Source organism: Mytilus californianus, unplaced genomic scaffold (genome assembly GCF_021869535.1).
Source record: "Mytilus californianus isolate M0D057914Y unplaced genomic scaffold, xbMytCali1.0.p SCAF_8, whole genome shotgun sequence".
Taxonomy (NCBI): Eukaryota; Metazoa; Mollusca; class Bivalvia; order Mytilida; family Mytilidae; genus Mytilus; species Mytilus californianus.
Genome location: NW_026262734.1, coordinates 20883305 through 20910763, shown reverse-complemented (window position 1 = coordinate 20910763; position 27459 = coordinate 20883305). Strand labels below are relative to the sequence as shown.

General features: G+C 34.1%; 2 protein-coding genes across 2 annotated transcripts in view; one reads left to right on the top strand and one right to left on the bottom strand.

Moving 5' to 3' along the window:
- Positions 1–27459, bottom strand: part of LOC127710864 (perlucin-like protein) — a 378664-nt gene that overhangs the window by 164406 nt on the left and 186799 nt on the right. The gene's annotated exons all lie outside the window — the stretch shown is intronic.
- Positions 1–27459, top strand: part of LOC127710863 (lithostathine-1-alpha-like) — a 174174-nt gene that overhangs the window by 97249 nt on the left and 49466 nt on the right. Inside the window, exons 4-5 of the mRNA XM_052216825.1 lie at positions 6788–6826; positions 12667–12752. Coding sequence (XP_052072785.1) covers positions 6788–6826; positions 12667–12752 — 125 coding nt within the window. The remainder of the gene's footprint in view (positions 1–6787; positions 6827–12666; positions 12753–27459) is intronic.

The following is a 27459-nucleotide window of genomic DNA, read 5'->3' as shown; positions in this document are numbered from 1 at the left end:
GTAATGTTTTAATAATCATTCCCATGGTTCTAACCTTGATCATTGTTGACTTCGGCTGATAAGTGTAATGTTTTAATAACCGTTCCAATGGTGCCAACCATGGTCATTGCTGACTTTAATGGGTGTAATGATTTAATAATTGTTCCCATGGTGCCAACATGGTCATTGTTGACTTAGACTGATTAGTGTAATGTTTTAATAACCGTTCACATGGTGCCGTGTTGACTTGGACTGATTAGTGTAATGTTTTAATAACCGTTCACATGGTGCCGTGTTGACTTGGACTGATTAGTGTAATGTTTTAATAACCGTTCACATGGTGCCGTGTTGACTTGGACTGATTAGTGTAATGTTTTAATAACCGTTCCAATGGTGCCGTGTTGACTTGGACTGATTAGTGTAATGTTTTAATAACCGTTCACATGGTGCCGTGTTGACTTGGACTGATTAGTGTAATGTTTTAATAACCGTTCACTTGGTGCCGTGTTGACTTGGACTGATTAGTGTAATGTTTTAATAACCGTTCACATGGTGCCGTGTTGACTTGGACTGATTAGTGTAATGTTTTAATAACCGTTCCAATGGTGCCAATCATGATCATTGTTGACTTGGACTGATTAGTGTAATGTTTTAATAACCGTTCCAATGGTGCCGTGTTGACTTGGACTGATTAGTGTAATGTTTTAATAACCGTTCACATGGTGCCGTGTTGACTTGGACTGATTAGTGTAATGTTTTAATAACCGTTCCCATGGTGCCAATCATGATCATTGTTGACTTGGACTGATTAGTGTAATGTTTTAATAACCGTTCCCATGGTGCCGTGTTGACTTGGACTGATTAGTGTAAAGTTTTAATAACCGTTCCAATGGTGCCAATCATGATCATTGTTGACTTGGACTGATTAGTGTAATGTTTTAATAACCGTTCCAATGGTGCCGTGTTGACTTGAACTGATTAGTGTAATGTTTTAATAACCGTTCACATGGTGCCGTGTTGACTTGGACTGATTAGTGTAATGTTTTAATAACCGTTCCAATGGTGCCAATCATGATCATTGTTGACTTGGACTGATTAGTGTAATGTTTTAATAACCGTTCCAATGGTGCCGTGTTGACTTGGACTGATTAGTGTAATGTTTTAATAACCGTTCACATGGTGCCGTGTTGACTTGGACTGATTAGTGTAATGTTTTAATAACCGTTCCAATGGTGTTAATCATGATCATTGTTGACTTGGACTGATTAGTGTAATGTTTTAATAACCGTTCCAATGGTGCCGTGTTGACTTGAACTGATTAGTGTAATGTTTTAATAACCGTTCACATGGTGCCGTGTTGACTTGGACTGATTAGTGTGTAATGTTTTAATAACCGTTCCAATGGTGCCAATCATGATCATTGTTGACTTGGACTGATTAGTGTAATGTTTTAATAACCGTTCCAATGGTGCCGTGTTGACTTGGACTGATTAGTGTAATGTTTTAATAACCGTTCACATGGTGCCGTGTTGACTTGGACTGATTAGTGTAATGTTTTAATAACCGTTCCAATGGTGCCAATCATGATCATTGTTGACTTGGACTGATTCGTGTAATGTTTTAATAACCGTTCCAATGGTGCCGTGTTGACTTGGACTGATTAGTGTAATGTTTTAATAACCGTTCACATGGTGCCGTGTTGACTTTGACTGATTAGTGTAATGTTTTAATAACCGTTCCAATGGTGCCAATCATGATCATTGTTGACTTCGACTGATTAGTGTAATGTTTTAATAACCGTTCCAATGGTGCCGTGTTGACTTGGACTGATTAGTGTAATGTTTTAATAACCGTTCTCATGGTGCCGTGTTGACTTGGACTGATTAGTGTAATGTTTTAATAACCGTTCAGATGGTGCCGTGTTGACTTGGACTGATTAGTGTAATGTTTTTAATAACCGTTCACATGGTGCCGTGTTGACTTGGACTGATTAGTGTAATGTTTTAATAACCGTTCCAATGGTGCCAATCATGATCATTGTTGACTTGGACTGATTAGTGTAATGTTTTAATAACCGTTCCAATGGTGCCGTGTTGACTTGGACTGATTAGTGTAATGTTTTAATAACCGTTCCAATGGTGCCAATCATGATCATTGTTGACTTGGACTGATTAGTGTAATGTTTTAATAACCGTTCCCATGGTGCCAAGAATGGTCATTGCTGACTTTGATGGGTGTATTTGTTTTAGTAACCGTACCCATGGTGCCAACCATGATCATTGTTGACTTAGACTAATTAGTGTAATGTTTTAATAATCGTTCCCATTGTGATAACCATGATCATTGTTGACTGCGCCTGATTAGTGTAATGTTTTAATAACCGTTCACATGGTGCCAATCATGGTCATTGTTGACTTGGACTGATTACTGTAATGTTTTAATAATCATTCCCATGGTTCTAACCTTGATCATTGTTGACTTCGGCTGATAAGTGTAATGTTTTAATAACCGTTCCCATGGTGCCAACCATGGTCATTGCTGACTTTAATGGGTGTAATGATTTAATAATTGTTCCCATGGTGCCAACATGGTCATTGTTGACTTAGACTGATTAGTGTAATGTTTTAATAATAGTTCCCATGGTTCTAACCTTGATCATTGTTGACTTAGGCTGATAAGTGTAATGTTTTAATAACCGTTCCCATGGTGCCAACCATGGTCATTGCTGACTTTAATGGGTGTAATGATTTAATAATTGTTCCCATGGTGCCAACATGGTCATTGTTGACTTAGACTGATTAGTGTAATGTTTTAATAATAGTTCCCATGGTGCCAACCTTGATCATTGTTGATTTGGACTGATAAGTGTAATGTTTTTAATAACCGTTCACATGGTGCCGTGTTGACTTGGACTGATTAGTGTAATGTTTTAATAACCGTTCACATGGTGCCGTGTTGACTTGGACTGATTAGTGTAATGTTTTAATAACCGTTCCAATGGTGCCGTGTTGACTTGGACTGATTAGTGTAATGTTTTAATAACCGTTCACATGGTGCCGTGTTGACTTGGACTGATTAGTGTAATGTTTTAATAACCGTTCACTTGGTGCCGTGTTGACTTGGACTGATTAGTGTAATGTTTTAATAACCGTTCACATGGTGCCGTGTTGACTTGGACTGATTAGTGTAATGTTTTAATAACCGTTCACATGGTGCCGTGTTGACTTGGACTGATTAGTGTAATGTTTTAATAACCGTTCACTTGGTGCCGTGTTGACTTGGACTGATTAGTGTAATGTTTTAATAACCGTTCACATGGTGCCGTGTTGACTTGGACTGATTAGTGTAATGTTTTAATAACCGTTCCAATGGTGCCAATCATGATCATTGTTGACTTGGACTGATTAGTGTAATGTTTTAATAACCGTTCCAATGGTGCCGTGTTGACTTGGACTGATTAGTGTAATGTTTTAATAACCGTTCACATGGTGCCGTGTTGACTTGGACTGATTAGTGTAATGTTTTAATAACCGTTCCCATGGTGCCAATCATGATCATTGTTGACTTGGACTGATTAGTGTAATGTTTTAATAACCGTTCCCATGGTGCCGTGTTGACTTGGACTGATTAGTGTAATGTTTTAATAACCGTTCACATGGTGCCGTGTTGACTTGGACTGATTAGTGTAATGTTTTAATAACCGTTCCAATGGTGCCAATCATGATCATTGTTGACCTTGACTGATTAGTGTAATGTTTTAATAACCGTTCCAATGGTGCCGTGTTGACTTGAACTGATTAGTGTAATGTTTTAATAACCGTTCACATGGTGCCGTGTTGACTTGGACTGATTAGTGTGTAATGTTTTAATAACCGTTCCAATGGTGCCAATCATGATCATTGTTGACTTGGACTGATTAGTGTAATGTTTTAATAACCGTTCCAATGGTGCCGTGTTGACTTGGACTGATTAGTGTAATGTTTTAATAACCGTTCACATGGTGCCGTGTTGACTTGGACTGATTAGTGTAATGTTTTAATAACCGTTCCAATGGTGCCAATCATGATCATTGTTGACTTGGACTGATTCGTGTAATGTTTTAATAACCGTTCCAATGGTGCCGTGTTGACTTGGACTGATTAGTGTAATGTTTTAATAACCGTTCACATGGTGCCGTGTTGACTTTGACTGATTAGTGTAATGTTTTAATAACCGTTCCAATGGTGCCAATCATGATCATTGTTGACTTCGACTGATTAGTGTAATGTTTTAATAACCGTTCCAATGGTGCCGTGTTGACTTGGACTGATTAGTGTAATGTTTTAATAACCGTTCACATGGTGCCGTGTTGACTTGGACTGATTAGTGTAATGTTTTAATAACCGTTCACATGGTGCCGTGTTGACTTGGACTGATTAGTGTAATGTTTTTAATAACCGTTCACATGGTGCCGTGTTGACTTGGACTGATTAGTTTAATGTTTTAATAACCGTTCCAATGGTGCCAATCATGATCATTGTTGACTTGGACTGATTAGTGTAATGTTTTAATAACCGTTCCAATGGTGCCGTGTTGACTTGGACTGATTAGTGTAATGTTTTAATAACCGTTCACATGGTGCCGTGTTGACTTGGACTGATTAGTGTAATGTTTTAATAACCGTTCCAATGGTGCCAATCATGATCATTGTTGACTTGGACTGATTAGTGTAATGTTTTAATAACCGTTCCCATGGTGCCAAGAATGGTCATTGCTGACTTTGATGGGTGTATTTGTTTTAGTAACCGTACCCATGGTGCCAACCATGATCATTGTTGACTTAGACTAATTAGTGTAATGTTTTAATAATCGTTCCCATTGTGATAACCATGATCATTGTTGACTGCGCCTGATTAGTGTAATGTTTTAATAACCGTTCACATGGTGCCAATCATGGTCATTGTTGACTTGGACTGATTACTGTAATGTTTTAATAATCATTCCCATGGTTCTAACCTTGATCATTGTTGACTTCGGCTGATAAGTGTAATGTTTTAATAACCGTTCCCATGGTGCCAACCATGGTCATTGCTGACTTTAATGGGTGTAATGATTTAATAATTGTTCCCATGGTGCCAACATGGTCATTGTTGACTTAGACTGATTAGTGTAATGTTTTAATAATAGTTCCCATGGTTCTAACCTTGATCATTGTTGACTTCGGCTGATAAGTGTAATGTTTTAATAACCGTTCCCATGGTGCCAACCATGGTCATTGCTGACTTTAATGGGTGTAATGATTTAATAATTGTTCCCATGGTGCCAACATGGTCATTGTTGACTTAGACTGATTAGTGTAATGTTTTAATAATAGTTCCCATGGTGCCAACCTTGATCATTGTTGATTTGGACTGATAAGTGTAATGTTTTTAATAACTGTTCCCATGGTGCCGTGTTGACTTGGACTGATAAGTGTAATATTTTAATAACCGTTCCCATGGTGACAACCATGATCATTGTTGACTTGGACTGATTACTGTAATGTTTTAATAATTATTCCCATGGTTCTAACCTTGATCATTGTTGACTTCGACTGATAAGTGTAATGTTTTAATAACCGTTCCCATGGTGCCAACCATGGTCATTGCTGACTTTAATGGGTGTAATGATTTAATAATTGTTCCCATGGTGCCAACCATGGTCATTGTTGACTTGGACTGATTACTGTAATGTTTTAATAATCGTTGCCATGGTGCCAACCTTGATCATTGTTGACTTCGACTGATTAGTGTAATGTTTTAATAACCGTTCCCATGGTGCCAACCATGGTCATTGCTGACTTTCATGGGTGTAATGTTTTAATAATCGTTCCCATGGTGCCAACCATGGTCATTGTTGACTTTGATCATGTTGATGGGTGTAATGTTTTAATAATAATTTCTATGGTGTCAACCATGATCATTGTTGACTTGCACTGACTAGTGTAATGTTTTAATAACCGTTACCATAGTCATTGTTGACTTTGATAGGTGTAATGTTTTAATAACCGTTCCCATGGTGCCAACCATGGTCATTGTTTACTTTGATGGGTGTAATGTTATAAAAACCGTTCCCATGGTGCCAACCATGATCATTGTTAACTTCGACTGATTAGTGTCATGTTTTAATAACCGTTCATATGGTGCCAACAATGGTCATTGCTTACTTTGATGGGTGTAATGTTTTAATAACCGTTCCCATTGTGCCAACTATGATCATTGTTGACTGCGACTGATTAGTGTAATGTTTTAATAACCGTTCACATGGTGCCAGTCATGGTCATTGTTGACTTCGACTGATTAGTGTAATGTTTTAATAACCGTCCAGATGGTTCCAATCATGGTCATTGTCGACTTGGACCGATTAGTGTAAGGTTTTTAATAACCGTTCCCATGGTGCCGTGTTGACTTGGACTGATTAGTGTAATATGTTTTAATAACCGTTCCCATGGTGCCAACCATGATCATTGTTGACTTGGACTGATTAGTGTAATGTTTTAATAATCGTTCCCATGGTGCCAATCTTGAGCATTGTTGGCTTCGACTGATTAGTGTAATGTTTTAATAACCGTTCCCATGGTGCCAACCATGGTCATTGTTGACTTTGACTGGTGGGTGTTGTATGTCGATCTTAGTTTCAATGGTGTCAAACAAGGACCATATCAATTAATTCTCCGCTTTTGAGAAATATATACTGTTTTATTTTATATATTAACTTTTGAAAAATGTTCGTTTTGTTTCGTCATATTTCGTTTAATTTTTGTTTTCAATGTATAATATTTAATTGATAGATGCCACAAAAGCACCAATAACAAAATTAGAACAAGGAGGTGAGTATAATGTTTTTTCACTATTTTCCTTCATTGAAAGTAAAATGTCTTCTGCAAACACTAGTTTTGTTGATGTTTACACCATACATTATTGTATTTTCCTAACCAGGTGTTTTATGCAGATTTAAGTTCGAAAAAAAAATATGATATTACCTAAATCTTTACAACTCTCTTTATCTTCTAAATTGTATCTTCAGTACACTTTTACATTCATTGTTGATGCATCTTAATCAAAATGTAAAATTATATTTTCATAACCATTACGTTACATGAAACATTACTAGGACTCGAACATTTGATATAGCCTGTAAATAGTGATAAACTAACTCGAACATTTGATATAGCCTGTAAATAGTGATAAACTAACTCGAACATTTGATATAGCCTGTAAATAGTGATAAACTAACTCGAACATTTGATATAGCCTGTAAATAGTGATAAACTAACAAGAATCAACTTTAGAGTTGGGGCCATAAAAAAGAATGTTTGTTTGCCCTAATCCTACCTACCCTGAAAATATCTGCATACTCAAAATATTTTATTGTCCTGATGTGAAAAAGTTTTGTTGTCCCTCGCGTAACGCTTTGCGGGGTACATGGAAATACCAGGCGTCCGTCCGTTCGATCTTGTTAACGCTCTCACTGTGACACAGGTACATTCTTGCCAGATTTTTATAAAACTTATACTATAGGTTAATATCAGCAATATTTCGGACAAGTTCTATAATGGTGGCCGATCGACTTTTTTAAAAAGAGTTATGCCCCTTCGAAATATTAAATTTATGGAAAATGGCCTCGTTAGCGCTCTCACGGGTACAATTTTTTATAAAACTTATAGTATACTATATTGGAACTCTGTTCTTTTATTTTTAATCAGATAGGCATGAAGACTAAAAAAACATGACACTCCAATTTCTCTTTGCTGAAAAAAAAAATGCCTACCTACCTACCCACTGTCTCTACCTTTGGGTAGCCTAAGGGTTTGGGCAAACCAAAATATTTTTAAGTGTGACCTGATTAATAACATTTCAAGAGAACCAGTTACCTGGAAAGACCAAATAAACCATTGTGGTTTTGAATGAAAATATTCGTTTAAATATATGCTGTCAGTAAAAATTTAATACATTGGTCAATGGAAATGATTTTTGTGACGTTCCCTGTACGTGCAGACTCAGTAATAACAAGAAATGATTGTAACAGGATGCTGTTACGAAGTCTTCCAAACGAAGCTTCCATAATTCGTAATTCCCAGGGTCGCCTGACATTGGGCAAAGTCCAGTGAAAATTGGTTTGGTCCAGTAAAGTTATATGCATTAGTGATGCCTGGGGACTAACCCTGTATATCATTCAAATCATCTTGGCATGACAAACCAGAATATATATGGTTTAGGGGTGGGGATCTCGACCATTTACAAGATATTAGAAATTTCTCAAATGGCAGGGGGTCGGGATGACCCCTGGGGACTAACCTTGTATATCATTCAAACCATCTTAGCATGACAAACCAGAATATATATGGTTTAGGGGTGGGGATCTCGACCACTTACAAGATATTAGAACTTTCTTAAATGGCATGGGGTGGGGGTGACCCCTGGGGACTAACCCTGTATTTCATTTCATGTGCTTTATCATGACAAACCAGAATATATATGGTTTAGGGGTGGGGATCTTGACCACTTACAAGATATTAGAACTTTCTTAAATGGCATAGGGTGGGGATGACCCCTGTGGACTAACCCTGTATTTCATTTGATTTGCTTTATCATGACAAACCAGAATATATATGGTTAAGGGTGGGGATCTTGACCACTTACAAGATATTAGAACTTTCTTAAATGGCATGGGGTGGGGATGACCCCTGGGGACTAACCCTGTATTTCATTTCATGTGCTATATCATGACAAACCAGAATATATATGGTTAAGGGGTGGGGATCTCGACCATTTACAAGATATTAGAACTTTCTCAAATGGCAGGGGGTCAGGATGACCCCTGGGGACTAACCCTGTATATCATTCAAACCATCTTAGCATGACAAACCAAAATATATATGGTTTAGGGGTGGGGATCTTGACCACTTACAAGGTATTAGAACTTTCTTAAATGGCAGGTGGTGGGGACTAACCCTGTATTTCATTTAATGGGTTTTATCATATAGAACATTTTCAATTAAAAAGATTGTGTCTATCACAAACGGTTTTCAATTTATAATCATTTGAAAATTTTAAAAAATAAAATCCCATTGGGTTCTATAGTAAAACCCTCTTTTCTTTTTGCCCCTCAAAGTACCCCTTTATAAACCCCATTGCACAAACAAAACCCTGATTGCACCATTAGACATGTTAGTCTTACATATTGTGAAACCCTAAGTTAATCTGACTAGCGGTTTTGGAGAACGGATGCGGACAAGTTCAAATTTAAAAGCGGCGGAAGAGGAAGAGGAAGAGGAAGAAGAAGAAGAATAATAATAAAGAATGATAATAATAATAATAATAACTGAGCAAAAACAATAAGTCTTCCCAAACTTCGTTTGGGAGACTTAATAACATCACCACGTGTATTATACAATTTTGTACGACTTTTCCCCCAGCAGAGCTATAGAAAAACAGTACATTAACGGGTGTTACACAGACACTTTTTAGATGATACACGGACACTTTTTAGTTGTTACACGGATACTTTTTATGAACAGAATCACTCGTGCGTGATCAGTGAGTTCATGGGCACTTTAAATTTCAATTAGATTTGAACTTTTTGTTTCACCGACATATTTCTTGTCTTTTTCATTAAAATATTTACGTTGGCATCAATGACTAAATTTTTTTCAAACAATTCCAGTATATTACTATTCATATCAGTAAGCTAAGGGATTGACCATTTAACTTCAAAAGGGGAGTTATGTTTTTTTTTCTTAAAACTAAAAAAATATTCTGATCCCCAATTTTATGAGAAAAAATATATTGTGGTCAATCAGATGACAAAATAATGTTCTGATTCCTGATTTTCCGAATACCGTATATAATAGTGCTAATTTCGAAAAAAAATATTTGGGTGATAGCGTTGATAAACTAAATCATTTTCTTACTCAGAAAAAAACCATACCCCCCTTTTGAAGCTAAATGGTCGGTCCGTAAATGTTTTTTTTCTTCAATATATGGACATGAATAGTATTCTGGACAATGCTGAAAGTAAAGAAATGCTGGTACCGACGTTTATATTTCAATAAAAAAGACAGGAAATATATATAAAAAAATCAAATCTAATCAAATCTTAAAGATAAAATCCCTATCAACTCACCAATGCACGATTGATCCTATAAATAAAAAGTGTCCGTGTAATACATGTTCAAATAGGCAGCAAATCTTGAAGAAAATCATTCAACTTATGTCACCAATTTTGGACGGTAAGCTGCGATTGGATCATATTGTGACACGTGTTTGATCTTGACCAACACTATTAGAGACATATATAAAAACCTATAAGAATAATTTAAAAAAAAAATCCAAAATATATGCCTATATATGGGTGATTTTAACAAGACAAAATCGATTTTTTCGTACCATTTCATTCACTAATGAAATAGGAAATTCATTCTTTTTATATTGTTATTGAATTTATATATTTGTGAGCAAACGTACGATTTTTATTATTTTTAAGGCGGAATGGGGGAATGGAATGACACATCCTGCATGTTTTCAACAAAAATGAATCAAGCCTGTTTATTTTAAATTTATTTTAACCCCCCCCCCCCTTTTCCGTTTTCCCCCAAATAAAAATCAAATGTTAGTTTGCTTACCTCTGAAATCTTTTTCATACATTACTTACTTGCGAAGATGCATTTTTAAAAGTCTCAAACGTGTACGAAATTTATCTTTTACTTGACATGGTTCTTTTTTTTTAAGAAATTATTAGATTTTTGAATTTCTTTAGAAAAATATATAGGCTGAAGGGAAGTGAAAAAAAAGTTTGTTTAAACTGTCTTACTGTAACTTACATTAACTGGTATATGGCCATTTAAGTTTCGAATCTGTTAAATTTTGATACCTCTTCTACTTGCAAAATGTACTACTTCTTTCTTGAAACGTCGTACAAGTCAGATACAAAACAAAGGTAACAAAAAACAGGCCGGAAACAAACTGCCGAATAGTTTTTCTGCACTCGTAGTCAGGTCAAGGTCCTCGGCTATCGCCTCGGACCGTCACCTGACTACTCGTGCAGAAAAACTATCCGGCAACGGTTGTTACCGGCCAGTTTCTTTGTTACCTTTGTATTGTATCTAATAAATAGCCCTTTGAATTGTATGAGGTCGGTACAAGGATATATTGACCTGAAAGAGGTATTGACTGAGGACGAAGTATATATACTTCTGTGGGTCGATATATCCTGTATTGACCTCATACAAAGGCTGCAATTGTTAAATTATTAATTTCAAACCATATTTGTATCAAAATCGTCAGTGCATTATATTCTCTTTTTTTTATCATTTAATTTTGTAGGAATTTTATAGATATCATATTGTCTCTTTGACAATAACAACATATTAGTTGTTATTTCAATTATTTTTTGTTATTTTGTGGTCATCTTATGTATTTGAAGATTATTTTTTTAATAATTGATCATAAATATACACTTTTTTAAAAAGATAGCATTTCTTTGTTTACATTGAAAATGACGTCATATATAAAGTTCCTAACAATTATAATAGGACCAATATCAGATACGTTTCCGTAATTCAGTGACTTTTTTTATCAGAAATAATGCTGGAATTTTAAAAAAAAAATGTTTATATATATAAATATGCTGTTTAATAACGGGATATCGTAAGTATTAATATTCTAAAGGTTTGCTGAATTCGTCCCCTTTCACAGGTAACACCTGAGGTATATTGTAACAGCCATTACTATATACATCTCTGAGTCTGCGCTAAGTATAGATATATCGAGATCTCATTTTATCACGGTGTTGTTTACAAAGCGAAAGAAGCACGTCATATTAGAATTAAAAATAAAATACAGTTTAGCAATGACGTCACACCCTTGCACCCCATGTTTAATTGGAACATGAAGCGAAAAAAGAGTATATACTTTGTTTTTCTATTATATTAGAATGAGTGACTGACTTAGCCGTGTAGACTCAGGGGAGTATGGTTTACAATATTGGCCTTCTTTTACTTTAGGGGACTTTACAAATTGTAAAAAAAAATGAGGGGACTCATGAAAAATAAGTTTTTTTCTAGTATAATTGCTGTATAAATAGGTTTTAAGGGACTAGTATGTATATAATACAGTTTATAGTATTTTTTTCTTTAAACGTGTCTAAAGGTTGTGGGTTCCTTAAAGAAAAAGAAGGCATTATATCACTACTTTACTTTAGGGGACCCATATATATTTTATACAGTTTTATAGTATTTGTTTTCTTTTTAAATCTGTCTAAAGGTTAAGGGTCCCCTAAAGTAAAAAGAAGGCATTATAGCACTACTTTACTCTAAGGTACCCATATATATATATCATACAGTTTTATAGTAATTGGTTCTTTTTAAATCTGTCTATAGGTTATGGGTCCCCATCTGTAAAAAAAGGCATTATAGCATTACTTTACTTTAGGGTACCCATATATTTATCATACAGTTTTATAGTAATTGGTTCTTTTTAAATATGTCTATAGGTTATAATATGTCACCGAACAATTTACTAAACGTATTTTCATAATTTTTTTTAATAAAAAAAGATGAAAAATATTCTTTTTTGGACACAGTCCCCTAAAGTAAAATATAGGAATGTGAAGGCCACAATATCAAGTCTGTACGTTTCCAATTTTGTTTTATTTTTTTTTTTATTTCAGCATGCAAAGAAGGCTGGAGGTTACGTTTCGGTTACTGTTACTACGTCTCTGATTATGCTGATATAAAATCCCAAAGTGAAGCTATTGTAAGTATGTTTGTGCTTTTTATGTGTGAATGAAAGAATTGTGAAAAGTTTTATTTTCAGTTCAATTTGATCCGATACATTAAAATTCTTATCAAAAATGAAATCAGATTCAGAAGATGTTCTCTCAAGAAAGTCATTTACCCATCTGACAGTGTCACTACTTTCTACTTAGAAAGTCATTACCCAGCTTACACAAAATATTTTCGTGATATTATTTACTGGTTATATATACATGATATATGTTTATCAGAAATATTTTCAAAAAAATATTCTAAAGACAATTTGTTTACATCAGAAATTAGGTGTGAATGATATTTTACCAATAACATTTCATCCCAATGTTTGATTGCTAATATAAAAACATTTTTTGTAAATATTTTTTTATAATAAATAAATAATAATTTTTTACTGATGTTTTTTAAACGTTTAATAGACAGTTTTATAAATGAGAACAGTTATATGTCGAGGAGATATTTCTTAACAATATTCAAACAATATCTGATGGACATTTTTATATTATAATTATATTATATATTTGTAAGATGTGTAAAAGAAATGTTTATAAAACATTTTTGATTAATATCTGCCTAAAGCATAGGTTTGATGTATAATAAAATATCTTTTTGATGTAACATCTAAATAATTTTCTTGTCCTAATTAAAAATATAAGCTGGTAATATCTAATGAATATTTTACTAACGTCATAACAATATATTTTTCGATTTTATTTAGAAAATATTAGTTGAAGGCTATTTTATAAACATTTTAACATAATATGTCGTATAGATATTTGTAAGATGTATGACAGAAGTGTTTATCCATGTTATCAAATGTTTGTTAGTAATATTTGAGTGAAGCAAGTGTTTGATATGAAAAAGAAATATTTTTTAGATATCACATTAACATGAATGTCTCCTCATTTTTACAGAAAAGCTTTAATAATTCCAAAGAGGTTATATGAGATAATCTCCTTGATAATTTTAACCTTTGATGAACATTTCAATCATGTATTATTATAACTTTTTTCGTTCAACTTTAATTTATGAAACGTAATAAGCAATTATAAACAGAATGATATTTGATACATCCATTCTGTTAATCAAGCACATTCTGATAAGGTTAACAAGATGTTGGACACATTTCAAAGCTAGTTGCTATGGTAATTAAGTTATAGAAATGGGATGGTCACTTTTGAGGTTATTTCCTGTCGTCTATTTGTAACTTCCGAAAGCAGTGATAACAAAGAAAACCAAAAGTCGTTAGAGAAAATAACAGTTCAAAGAGAAAGAAACATGTAAGTTGTAATTAAAAAAATTCGTAATTGATATACCATGTATACGCACTCGACTGAATCTTGTTTCTTGTCCTCTGCAATACTTTAGCAAAATAAAATCTGTATTTGAATAGTTTGTACACTCATGTTGTAGGAGTAAATATCACAAAAAGCTGAAGACGCTACTTCTTTAAATTATATGTATGCCGTTTTATAATTAAACATTACGAAATCATGAAAAAGTAAACTGCATCAAAAGTTATATATAAAACAAAATGAAACGGCATGTACATGTGAAAAAAGGGGGGAAAATGTAAAAACAAATATCCCACTTTAGGATATTTCTAAACGGAAAAGTCTATACAAATTTGCAGACAGATTCGTGTATGAATTACTTGAAGTAGATTTTCGTTTTAATATACAATTTTACATTCTCATATAAATTTATAGGTCAGGTATTTGAGTACTACAGAAGACAAATTTAATCAGAGTGCAAAAGGAATAGTAGTAATCATTGAAAATATTCTGGCTACAAAATGCGTGGAAATGGAGATAGGACAAAATGCATTCTACCATTTGATAGCCCAGAATGAATTACTTTAAGTAAGTAACATAATAGCCATCCTTTATGCTACATCGGATTTGAAATTCGCAGATATACATGCATAAAATGTTTAATATTACCGTTAATGCTAAATGTCACTTTGATTCAGATTTGACTTTGTATTTTTTCACTTGAATTATTTATTTAGTTAGAACGTTTTTTGACATAGTTCTGTTTCCTGAATCCATATCATAATCAAAATAACGGCATAACTGTAATCTAATTATTATAATACAATTTTTGTCATAATGTTTGAAAAAAAAATTCAGTATGACTTAATATCGGCTTTAAAGCTTAAATCTCAATTGAGTTTAAACATTATGTATTTTTTTTCTTCTTCAGAAAGCAAACAAGAGGAGGAGGCTTGCAGTAGAAGATACAGATTCTGACTAATTAATAAAATGTTAAAATGCTATTCGGGAAAATTCAATATTCATTGACAGTCATAATTAAGTCCTGTCATATGAATAAGCCATTCTATCAATGCTTTTGTGTTGACAGTATACACATGTCATGCTTTGACTGCTCTTAATTGTTTGAAAGAGTCTGAAAATATCAAACGAAAATTCAAATATCCACAAGTCAGAGAAAAACAATCGCATTGCAAAACAAAATTAAAAAAATAAACAGTCTACATTACACTACATATAATGATAGAACAAGAAACAGGTGCCCTGGAGGAGAGCTGATAAATGTTAAGTCTAAATATGCATGATGTATTTGCAAGCTGAGAGTTGGCCTGAACATAAAACATTTTTTGAATATTTATATAATGTTTTTTACAAATATATTACCAAGAGATTTTAAGAATATTGGGAAGACATCCATAAAACATTGTTGAAATATTTAATTTACATTTTCAAGAAACATTTCTACCTAAACTTGCCTCTGATATTTTAAAAAACATTTGGTAGACATCCATAAAACATATTATAGACATGAAAAGGATATTTTTGGAAAACGTTTGATATTTAATGTCTGGATATTTTCAATTGACACTGAATGATATCAAAATTATGTTATTTAAATATAAAATCAAAATATATAAAAAAAATGTTCTTTAAACATTCAGAACAAATATTTCCAGAAAATATGCTATTCACATGAGTACAGCCACACGTCAAAAAAATATTTTTTAAATAATATTTTTGTGACATTTTGCAATATATTTTTAAAATATCAATAACATGTTTTTGTGCTACCTGGGTACCCATCTGACAGTGTCACTACTTCCTACTAAGAAAGTCATTACCAATCTGACAGTGTCACTACTTCCTACTAAGAAAGTCATTTACCTATCTGACAGTGTCACTACTTCCTACTAAGAAAGTCATTTACTCATCCGACAGTGTCACTACTTCCTACTAAGAAAGTCATGTATCCATCTGACAGTGTCACTTCTTTCTACTATGAAAGTCATTTATCCATCTGACAGTGTCATTACTTCCTACTAAGAAAGTCATTACCCATCTGACAGTGTCACTACTTCCTACTAAGAAAGTCATTTACTCATCTGACAGTGTCACTACTTCCTACTAAGAAAGTCATTACCCATCTGACAGTGTCACTACTTCCTACTAAGAAAGTCATAACCTATCTGACAGTGTCACTACTTCATACTAAGAAAGTTATTAACCCATCTGACAGTGTCACTACTTCCTACTAAGAAAGTCATTACCCATTTGACAGTGTCACTACTTCCTACTAAGAAAGTCATTTACCTATCTAACAGTGTCAGTACTTCCTACTAAGAAAGTCATTATCCATCTGACAGTGTCACTACTTCCTACTAAGAAAGTCATTACCCATCTGACAGTGTCGCTACTTCCTACTAAGAAAGTCATTTACCTATCTGACAGTGTCACTACTTCCTACTAAGAAAGTCATTTACTCATCCGACAGTGTCACTACTTACTACTAAGAAAGTCATTACCTATCTGACAGTGTCACTACTTCCTACTAAGAAAGTCATTTACCTATCTGACGGTGTCACAACTTCCTACTAAGAAGGTCATTTACCCATCTGACAGTGTCACAACTTCATACTAAGAAAGTCATTAACCCATCTGACAGTGTCACTACTTCCTACTAAGAAAGTCATTAACCCATCTGACAGTGTCACTACTCCCTACTAAGAAAGTCATTTACCCATCTGACAGTGTCGCTACTTCCTACTAAGAAAGTCATTTACCCATTTGATAGTGTCACAACTTTCTACTAAGAAAGTCATTTACCCATCTAACAGTGTCACTACTTCCTACTAAGAAAGTCATTACCCATCTGCTGACAGTGTCACTACTTCCTACTAAGAAAGTCATTTACCCATCTAACAGTGTCACTACTTCATACTAAGAAAGTCATTTACTCATCTGACAGTGTCACTACTTCATACTAAGAAAGTCATTTACTCATTTGACAGTGTCGCTACTTCCTACTACAGTAGGACAACCGGATGTGCCTTTTTGGCCAAAATGTGATTCGACGGCGCTCAGTAGTCCTACGCGATAAATTGGACTATTTTGCGTCGGCCGACGTCAACTGAAAAATGGCGCGCTTTTGTAATTTTTTTTCGTTCGTTTACGGCAAAGTACAGACGGTAAATACTGTTGATTGTAAGCACAACTATGAGAGAAAAATATATGAGTTTACAAATTATTATCATTTTCGAACATTAAAATAAAAGTAAATCTTATTTTTTTATATCTGAAGATGGAATTTCGGATTTTGATTTACTGCACTGTAGAATTAAGTAGCGATATTAAAAATGGGTACAAAAAAATACATATTCTTCGATTTTCTAAAAAAATTACATCCTGTACTCGCTAGTTTTTGGCATCGAAATTCATAAAGAACAGGGGTGTTCAAGCCAGGGCAACAATTTGTACCCATTTTAATGTAGGGGTCTCAATTTTTCATAGGGTTTTCCTAGCAAGGTCGGTAGATTTAGAAATTGGAAGAGTTTCTTTTTTTTAAAGTAAATATTCATTCAACTGTCATGAAAAGGTGAATCCTTAGATATTTAACCCCTTTAAAAAATAACAATATGTGTCAATAAATTGTAAAATTATAGATTTTTTTCGAAATTGAAGAAGGCGCCATTTTCCTCTATTCTTTTTATTACGTCTATTGGTTTGCTATATTTATTAGCTGTTTCTAAGAAAATCACCTCCTCGATTTTTTAATACTTTCATATAATAATCTTTGGTACATAATGTATATGTTATGAAAAAAATAGGCACTTCTATCGAGTAGAAATGGAGAACGGTCATCTTTATCTTATATGTCCCCTCTATTGGGGACGTGGTCCTCCCTTAACCTTGTTTCTGAAGTACAAGTCAAGATACAATGTAGCTGTTCATCTCTCGAAAATAACTATCGACGAAAAATTATTGAAACATACCAAATATATTTTAAGACATCAATAAGATTTAACTGCTAGTGATTTTTTGAAGCAGAATTGCCGGAATCGACCTTAACCGAAGTTGTTTCTTTATATAGATCAACGTTGTCAATTTCCAGCGCCAGTCAAAGGCGTGTTTCATTTTTAGGGGCGCATGATTCTTACTTTCTGGTTTGCAGTGTAGGTTTAAACTCTTCATGACTTTACTTTTAAAAACTCCATGTGCAGTTTCTTAGGGCATAATTATTAATATATCTATGCATAGGGGGGACGACCATTTGCTATTCTAGGTACATGTAGTTGGCTGGAGGGGAATCCTGATCCGTTCGCAAAAATACCTTTTCGCCCTGGGTCCTTTTGCCCTTATACCCATTCCCCCAGTTCTTTTATTTTATTTTGTTGTCTTGTTTAATGTAAATTATTTGAATGAAGTATGTAAATGTTTGTTGTGAATTAACCGCATTAGCCAAAACATGGGAGGTAGTAGAATTTTTTTCTGGATTGGCTATTTATTTGCATCCATTACTACACATGCTTTTATTTCTAAATATATTTTCACATTGCATACAGATGCAGAATATTCATTTTCAGCCTGTCATGTTATTAAGGGGCCTTTCATACATGTAGCTTACTATGCGGTATTGGTTCTGCTCATTGTTGAAGGCCGTCAGAGACCTATACTCATTAACCTTTCGTCATTTGGTATCTTGTGGAGAGTTGTCTCGTTGGCAATCATACCCAAACTTCTTATTTTTATATTGGAACTGTAATCAAGTCTCGCTGTATTGAAGACCAATTGGTGGCCTTCGGCTGTTTTCTGCTCTTTGCTCGGGTTGTTGTCTCTTTGACACATTCCCCATTTCCATTCTCAATTTTATGCTATTACGCAATACTGTGCAATTGAAGATTTCTTGCTATTGCGCAATTCTATGCAATTGTAGATTTCTTGCTATTGAGCAATTCTGTGCTACTGCACAATACTTAATACATGTATAATAATTTTCACATCCTGTTAGGTGTTATCTCCTGACATATCAGTATTTTTTTGTATATAAATCAGAAATAAAGAAAAAAAAATATGAAAAAAATCCCCCCTCAAATTTTTTTTTTAACCCCCCTTGGAACTATTACCCCCAAACTCAATCCCAGCCTTCCCTTTGTGATATGGTACCTTGCAGTACAATTTCAGAGAGATCCATACACTTAAACAAAAGTTATTGTCTGGAAACTAGAAAAATGCTTGTTTTTTTGGCCCTTTTTGGTCTCCAATTCCTGAACATTTGGAGCAATTACCCCCAAACTCAATCCCCGTCTTCCCTTTGTGATATGGAACCTTGTACAATTTCAGAGAGATCCATACACTTACACACAAGTAATTGTCCGGAAACTACAAAAATGCTTGTTTGTTGCCCCTTATTCCTAAACATGTGGTACCATAACCCCCGAAATCAATCGCAACCTTCTTTTTGTGGTATTGAACCTTCTGGTAAAATTTCATAGAGATCCATTCATTTAAACTAAAGTTATTATCCGGAAACCAAATGTGTCTTCGGATGACGACGACATCATAGCATTATACATGTTATACGACGCAAAAAAAAAATTTGCGGTCGTATAAAAATCTATAAAATATTTTAAAGGATATAATGTAGCTTCTCATATGAAATATTTTTTTGTATGTTGTGCACCTCTTTTCTCCTTTCAATGGCAGGGGCTATGTTGTAATGTTGGCTGTATCATAACTTGTGATAGGATATGGTTATGCAGTGTTGAATGACGGCCCCGATTGCACCCTCCAATTGATAGGGATAAAATAATTAAATTCTTTCACTCAATCTCAACAACAGGGCAAAAGTAAAGGAAATCAATTTAAGCATACTAGATTTTATTGAAGGTGGCTCGGCCCTTTTACAGTGCGCATATTTTAACGCATGTTTCTAACGACGAGCGCCTTGGAAACGGTCGCTTTGAGGGGTTTTCTCAAAAAAAAGTTTTGACGACATTGGAACGCGGGCGTGTATGAAAGCACCCTTTCCCGATGTCAACAAACCATGCAAAACGTTCTACAAAACAGGAAATACGTACGATCAGAACTACAGAGTGGTTTGTTCATTTTTCACATAAAAAAGGACAGAATTATACATGATATATTAAAGCATAACATTAAAAAAAAGAAAATATAAATATTGACATGTACGACGGTATCTGGTGCGTTCGCTCCAAAAACATATTCTCGCCCTACACGTTCGCCCCTTGGATCCGTTCGCACCCTATTTTCATTTAAATATTAGTATATATGTAGGACTCAAATCTATGGCGGGTTCCAAATCTATGGCAGATTCCTAATCTATGGCAAATGTGACGTCATGTCATCCCAAATCTATGGCAGATTTTTTATAATCCTAATCTATGGCAAGTTTTGTAATTTCCTAATCTATGGGGGTTTTTGTTGTTTCCAAATCTACGGCAAATTTTGTGCAAATGGAAAACAATGCAGTACATATGACCAATGACTTGTCTATAAACATTCCATAATGGTCAACCAAATCGTGATGGCAACCAACAAATTTCGTAAATGATGAATTCATATACCTTAATACAGACTTCAAGATTGAAATAAACGTTTTCTTATCTGTGCATGGTACCTGTTTAACCCATTCATTAAACCAACTAGTAAGTCTCTTAACAAACAAGAAGGCAGTTTTTTTATATTAAAGAAATAAATACAAATGAACAGTTTGAATTTTCACATAAATTTGTTTTCATCGTTAATAAATCTTTTTTTATTTAATGACGATTTAAATCAAATTGGAATCCGGTAATTTCATCTTTCACTTTATAAACTTTGCCAGCCGTAGACAGTAAAATATTTACTATAACTCCTTTTCTAAAATATCCGGTACTGAAAACAGCGGTACCCTTATTCAACGCGGGTTTCGGCAGGTACAGCACATTTTGTCCTTCATCCAGATAATAGGCCAAATCTTCCTTTAAACCATCCGCAAATTGTCGTCGAGGGAAATACCTTCATCTGAAATGGTGCTCAAATCTATAGGTTCCATCATCGTTAGCGTCGGCGACGATTTAATATGGCGTTATTCAATTGTGACATTTATGTTACTTTTTTCCCCAGATAATTACGCAATTTAAAGATCTGCCATAGATTTGGAGAAAACAAAAATCTGCCATAGATTTGATTTGTTTGACGTTTGTAACGTCACATTTGCCATAGATTAGGAATCTGCCATAGATTTGGAACCCGCCATAGATTTGAGTCCTACATATATATGAAAATATTTTGCCAATGACGCAATGTTTAACCGTAAACAAAGGAAAGCGATGAAAACAACTGCATGTCACCTTACGGCTTTCAAAAACAAGTAAAACCCATATAGTATGCTATAGTATAAAGGCATCGGGGTTCATCTGCACGCTATAAATAATATATAAATAAATAATAATGAATAAGCTTTTTTTAGAGTCGGCAAAGTATACAAACAGAGTCAACATAAGCTCTAATGAGCTTTTAACCGTTTTATCCGTTAGGCGTATTATAACATTTTGTTACTGTCATAAATCTCTTTTTTACTTCAAATATCTTCATTTCCAAGTATTGGTAGGATCTTATTCTGGAGTATGTGAAATATTTTCCACTGCAAAATTTTGATAATAGTTACGTATTTTTCATTTGCCAAAAATTTTTGAACATAACAATTCCGGAGTATGTGAAATATTTTAACACTACAAAATTTTGATAATAGTTAAGCATTTTTTATTTTCCAAAAAAAAAATTTGAACATTACAATTTTCAAACAAAGACTAAATACTTGACAGTCACACATAACATTTTATTCAAAGATACATATACTTTATCAAATAATGGGCACGAAAATATCTAACAAATTTTCTCGTATCATGATTCTATGATTTTTGGAACTCTAGTCCTATAACATGAGACCTCGGGGACAATGTTTTCTATTTATGATATTTTCCTTTTACTTATTTTGCTAGTTGTTAATTTTCTATTTTCGTTTGTATCTATCAATATGCCAACAGAGTTCGCATTAAAAAAAAGAGGAAATATCAGCGTAATAACTAAAATAATTGAATAAGAATGAGTTATTATAATAGACTAACGGAGGAACTCGAGCAACACATTTCACTAAATTGATTATTTGTTTTACGCAGAAAAAAAACCCGACACTTCAATAATTTGCAGTTTTCCACCTTTGATCGTGTATGTAGTTGAAAATTGGTCAATAGTAACCGGGACCTTACTAGTATTCCGACCTTATATATCGGACTATGCTATTATCCCTTAATACCGCATGCTTTGCGGAGAAGCGCAAAATATTTGGTTTGACCAAGTCGGGAATTTGCCTAGGACACACACCCGCAGTCTACCGGGCAGTTCCAAACACTACGAGTTAAAGACATTATATATATACAAAATCTATACTACTAACTAGGTTCAGGAAAAGTTGGGATTGTAATTCTAAAAGTCCGCCAAGTACAAAGGGACGCTATATTAGTTGGTGATATTGGCAAACTTTAACTTCCGTCTTACTTTTGGACATGCGTTTTTTGAAAAGGGAAGCTAATAAGGAAAGTTCTTGATTTAAAAAAAATTAAAGTGGAGTGTGTCATTGCGGCAAAAAATATGTATGACAACTTTTTTTAATGATGTGTGAACACTAGTTTGACCCACCTGCTAGCTGCAAAGAAAAGTAATTATCGGCCTATGATGATAATATGGAGATGAAATTATTTTTTTTTTAATATTTACTTTGATCTAAATTTGAACTTTGGTGGATAGTTGTCTCATTGGCAATCATACCACCTCTCCTTATTTTCATATCGTAGGGTTAACATGGGTATAGAAGTTGCACTTCAATACTTAAGTGCAGCTGGGGTTCTGTTACCCCACCTTTTTCATATAATTTATATTTCAAAAATGTATACCTTTTCATATATTGCGAAGGAAACAGTGTAACCTTTTCCCATATTGTTTGGGTTTCATGTGGTGTGTAATGTACGAATGGAATACCAAAGTGTCACAAGATAAAAATTGGTTGATAAAAACACAACCGAGAACACCAAGAAAGATGACAGTGAAGAAGTTATGGGAACTTTATTGACCTTGTCTTATATTTCTGATAGTTTTTCCGACCTATACACATATATTCAAGCCTGAAAAGGTGACCTATTCCCATCGGCACGTCCTATTACCTTGTATATAGGACTCGTGGGGGGGGGGGGGGGGGGGGGGGGGGGGCTACTTCAATACTTAATTGATAGAGGGTGCCGCTGGGGTTCTGTTACCCTATCCATTTCATATATTACGTACGTATAAAATGTAACCTTTTCCCCATAATGCCTGGGTTTCATGTAGTGTAATGTAAGACTAGAATACCAAAGTGTCAAAAGAGAATAAATTGCTTCGCCGAGCGCAGCTGGATACGACCGCAGTAGTCCAACCCTGATCAGTTGGGGCAAAAATGGACACAATATTCGCGCTTGATACAGGTCTGAATTTGGATTGTAATTAAATATTTGACACATAATAGGTTTCTGAAACAGAATAACTGTAGTCAAAGAACTTAGAATTGGTTATATGATTTGAATTTATATTCAATTTTTTGCTTTTGTGCAATACACTATGCTGTTGCGAATTGACCCCACCCCCACCAAATTTCTGAAATCTGAAATGAGAAAAAAATTGCCCCCCCCCCCCCCCCCCCTCACAATTTCTTTCTTACCCAATGGAGTTTGCAACCATAATTACCCATTTAAATACATCATAAAAGTCTTAAAATAGAAAATGACATACATAATCATGGCTAAAATTAATATATCAAATATTCCTCAATCAGCATTTTTAAATATTAACTTCTAAAAATAAATTGACAGCTAATCACCTCAAGACAGTAAAACATTTCTTTATACATAATTTAAAAGCAGTGTAAGGGAGGTAATCCAAACTTAACATTGTACTTTTTTTTTAATTGTCCATTAACCAGGAAACCCTTGTTTTTCCCTTATTCCTAAACGGTTTGAGCCATAACCCCCAAAGCCAATCCTAACCATCCCTTTGCGGTATGGAAACTTGTGGTATAATATCAGAGAGATCCATACGCCGTTCCACAAGTTATTGTCTGGAAACTAAAAAAATTCCTTATTTGGGTCCCTTTCTGGCCCCTAATTCCTAAACTGTTAGGACTATAACCCCCAAATCAATCCTAACCTTCCTTTTGTGGTTATAAACCTTGTGTTTAAATTTCATAGATTTCTATTTACATTTACTTGAGTTATTGTCCGGAAATCAATTGTCTTCGGACGACGCTGACGACGTGATACCAATATACGACCGCAAATTTTTTGCGGTCGTATAAAAATGGTTGATAAAATCACACCCAGAAACACCAAGAAAGATGACAGACGAAGAAGTTCTTGAAACTTTATTGACCTTATCATATATTTCTGATAGTTTTCCCCGACCTATTCACATGTTTTCAAACTTGAAAAGGTGACCTATTACATCCTATCACCTTGAATATAGGAAGTGCCCCCTCCCCCACCTCCACCCGAGATAAATACGCAGCCTCGTATGGTAAAAAGGAGGAATTCTGTCCATACCAAACATGCATTGTCCATTCATTTTCTAGTGGCAGTCCATATATTTTTTGTGTTAGCAAGAGTGCTCGATCTGAAATGTCTCACCTGCTTTACTAATCACCATTCTTGATTGGTTTTATGTTGATATTCCAAAAGATAAAGTTTTACTACAAGTATCAGAAAAAATTAATATTATCAATGATCATGAAAATGAGGTCAAGGTTAGATAAACCAATCCAAGCCAGCCTTACACAGTGGCAGAACCAGAATTTTTCATAAAAGGGGGGGGGGGGGGGGGGGGGGGTTGACTGCCTAAGAGAGGCCTGTTCCAGTCATGCTTCAGTGATTCCCTATATAATCAACCAATGGGCCCTCCCCCTAAATCCGCCTCTGTTACAAGCATCCCATCAACCAAATATTTTGAAACATATATATAGTATGCCAGTAACAGACAAAACCATGAAAATGAGGTTAAGTTCAGATAAACCCTGCAAGACAGGCATATTTGTTTTTCATTCATTATTTTGTACATAAATCATGCCGTTAGTTTTCTCATTTGAATTGTTTTAAATCGTATATTTGTCATTTGGAGGCTTTTTATATCCCAACTATGCAGTATAGGTTTTACTCATTGTCGAAGGTCGTATGGTGACCTATAGTTGTTTATTTCTGTGTTATTTGGTTTCTTGTGGAGTGTCTCATTTACAATTATATCACATCTTTTTACTTAATATTTCAACATATACATTTAATAATCATACCATATACCAAATATAATGACCTACTGATTACACAATGTAGCATGTTAAAAGAGGACTTACCATCGACCAATAAACCATGCAAATGTGGTCAATGACAACTGCCAGACAGACATGTACTCCTTACATTTGTGAATCATTGCATACATATAGTTTATCTACTACATGTACTTTTAGTATTAGAAAAAACAGACATAAACACAAAAAACATGACATTGACAAATGACCTATTGCTAACAGTATCTGATAAACAACCCTAATCAGGTAACTTTAACCTTGATCACTGATCCATGAAATGAGGTTTAGATCTTTGTTGCAATCTGTATCAATTTGAGTGCATATTTAATTTTACAAAACAATATTAATCTGGATCATTGTGATACTGTAAATTTAGAAATTGTTGTGAGGTTTTTATTAATGCAAATAATAGGACAGGGTGAATATAGCAATAATAAGAACATGCATTCTGATAACTGAATTATAGATCTTTATGCAGAATTTTTTGTAATCGCAATAATTAAACTTGCAATTTAGTCCATTTGTGAAAAATCGCAATAATAAATGCACGCAATAATTTCTGAATTTACAGTAGGTAAAAATGTTGTCAGTTAGTGAGACACAAATTTTCCCAGACAATATATATAATTCTTTTGGTTGTTTTGTTTGGTTGCTGTCTCATTGAACACAACTGTATTTTATTTCTCCTTTTATCCAGAAAATATAACTTTTGAAATAGAAACTGAATAGCATATGGATGGAAAACAATTGCCAAATGATGTAAAATAATCCAACTGGCCATTTAGGTAAGGGGTTGGTGAGGTAAAAGATGAGGCAAAGGCATGTGCATTTACCACAACTGCCACTTGGTATTATGATTTCCAAAATTTACAAATCTCATAGCTACCTTCTGTATTAAAGACAACTGCATATAATGCAGTTTGCATATCATGAATCGTGTTTACAGCAAAATTCAATACAGACAGCAAAAAAAATTAATTCAGCTCTATTAAAATTCATTTTTTGAAACATTTTTGATTTTTATTCCTAAAATGTCTATGAGATCAAATTTATAAAACATTTATTTGCATTGGTAATTTCAATATACTAGTAATTGTTGACATGTATACATCATGTACATTGTACATGTGTACAATCATTAACTGATCAGCTCCATATTTTCACTATTTTCATATCAATATTCGTTTTCAGCATGTTCAGTGTTTTTTTTTATTAATTCAATACTAGTAATCTGTATTTATCATTGGGACAGGTAGGTAAAGTAGGTCCTTATGACCTTGGATTTTTTTAATGGATTTTGACAGTACTAAAGCATATAGTTCGAAATTATAGTTGATCTTGGCTTCTTAAGTGGATTTTGACAACACAATGCATATAAACACCAAGTGTAGATGATATTGGGTTCTCTCATATGGATTCTGACAGTACATGATTATACATGTAGACCATGTAGTTCCAAGTATTGTTGATCTTGGCTTCTAATGTTGTTCTTAAGTTTCAGCACTTTACATATAGTTCCCAATTGTAAGACAAGATGATACTGGCTTCTTGTGTAAATTCTGGCAGTTCTTTGACAACAGTTTCCAAGTAAAGTTGAACATTCCAGGATCTTTCACAACAAATCACTCCTTCCTCTTACATGTACATTTTGTACGTGAAGCCTGAAATTAAATGTCAGAGTAATTCTGTCAGAAAATCAACCATGATTGACATTCAAAAGCATAATGTAGTTCATATTTTAAATAAATGGGGAATGTGTCCATGGGACACAGATGATGCCCCCGCTTACATATAAAGTTATAAAGGAACATAACTAAAGAACGGTAAGAGTGACACTACCCAAATTTTTACTTGATCTGAGTTTTGTTGTAATACATTGTAAGCTAGTAATGTGTATAAGTTTCATAACATTTGAGGCAAACTAAAGTTGGAGGACGGACACAAAATATTTAGCAATTTTTCCATTTGTAAAGGGGCATAACTCTAAAATAGTAAAAGTGACACCAGCAAAAAAAATTCAAACTTGATCTGTGTTTGTT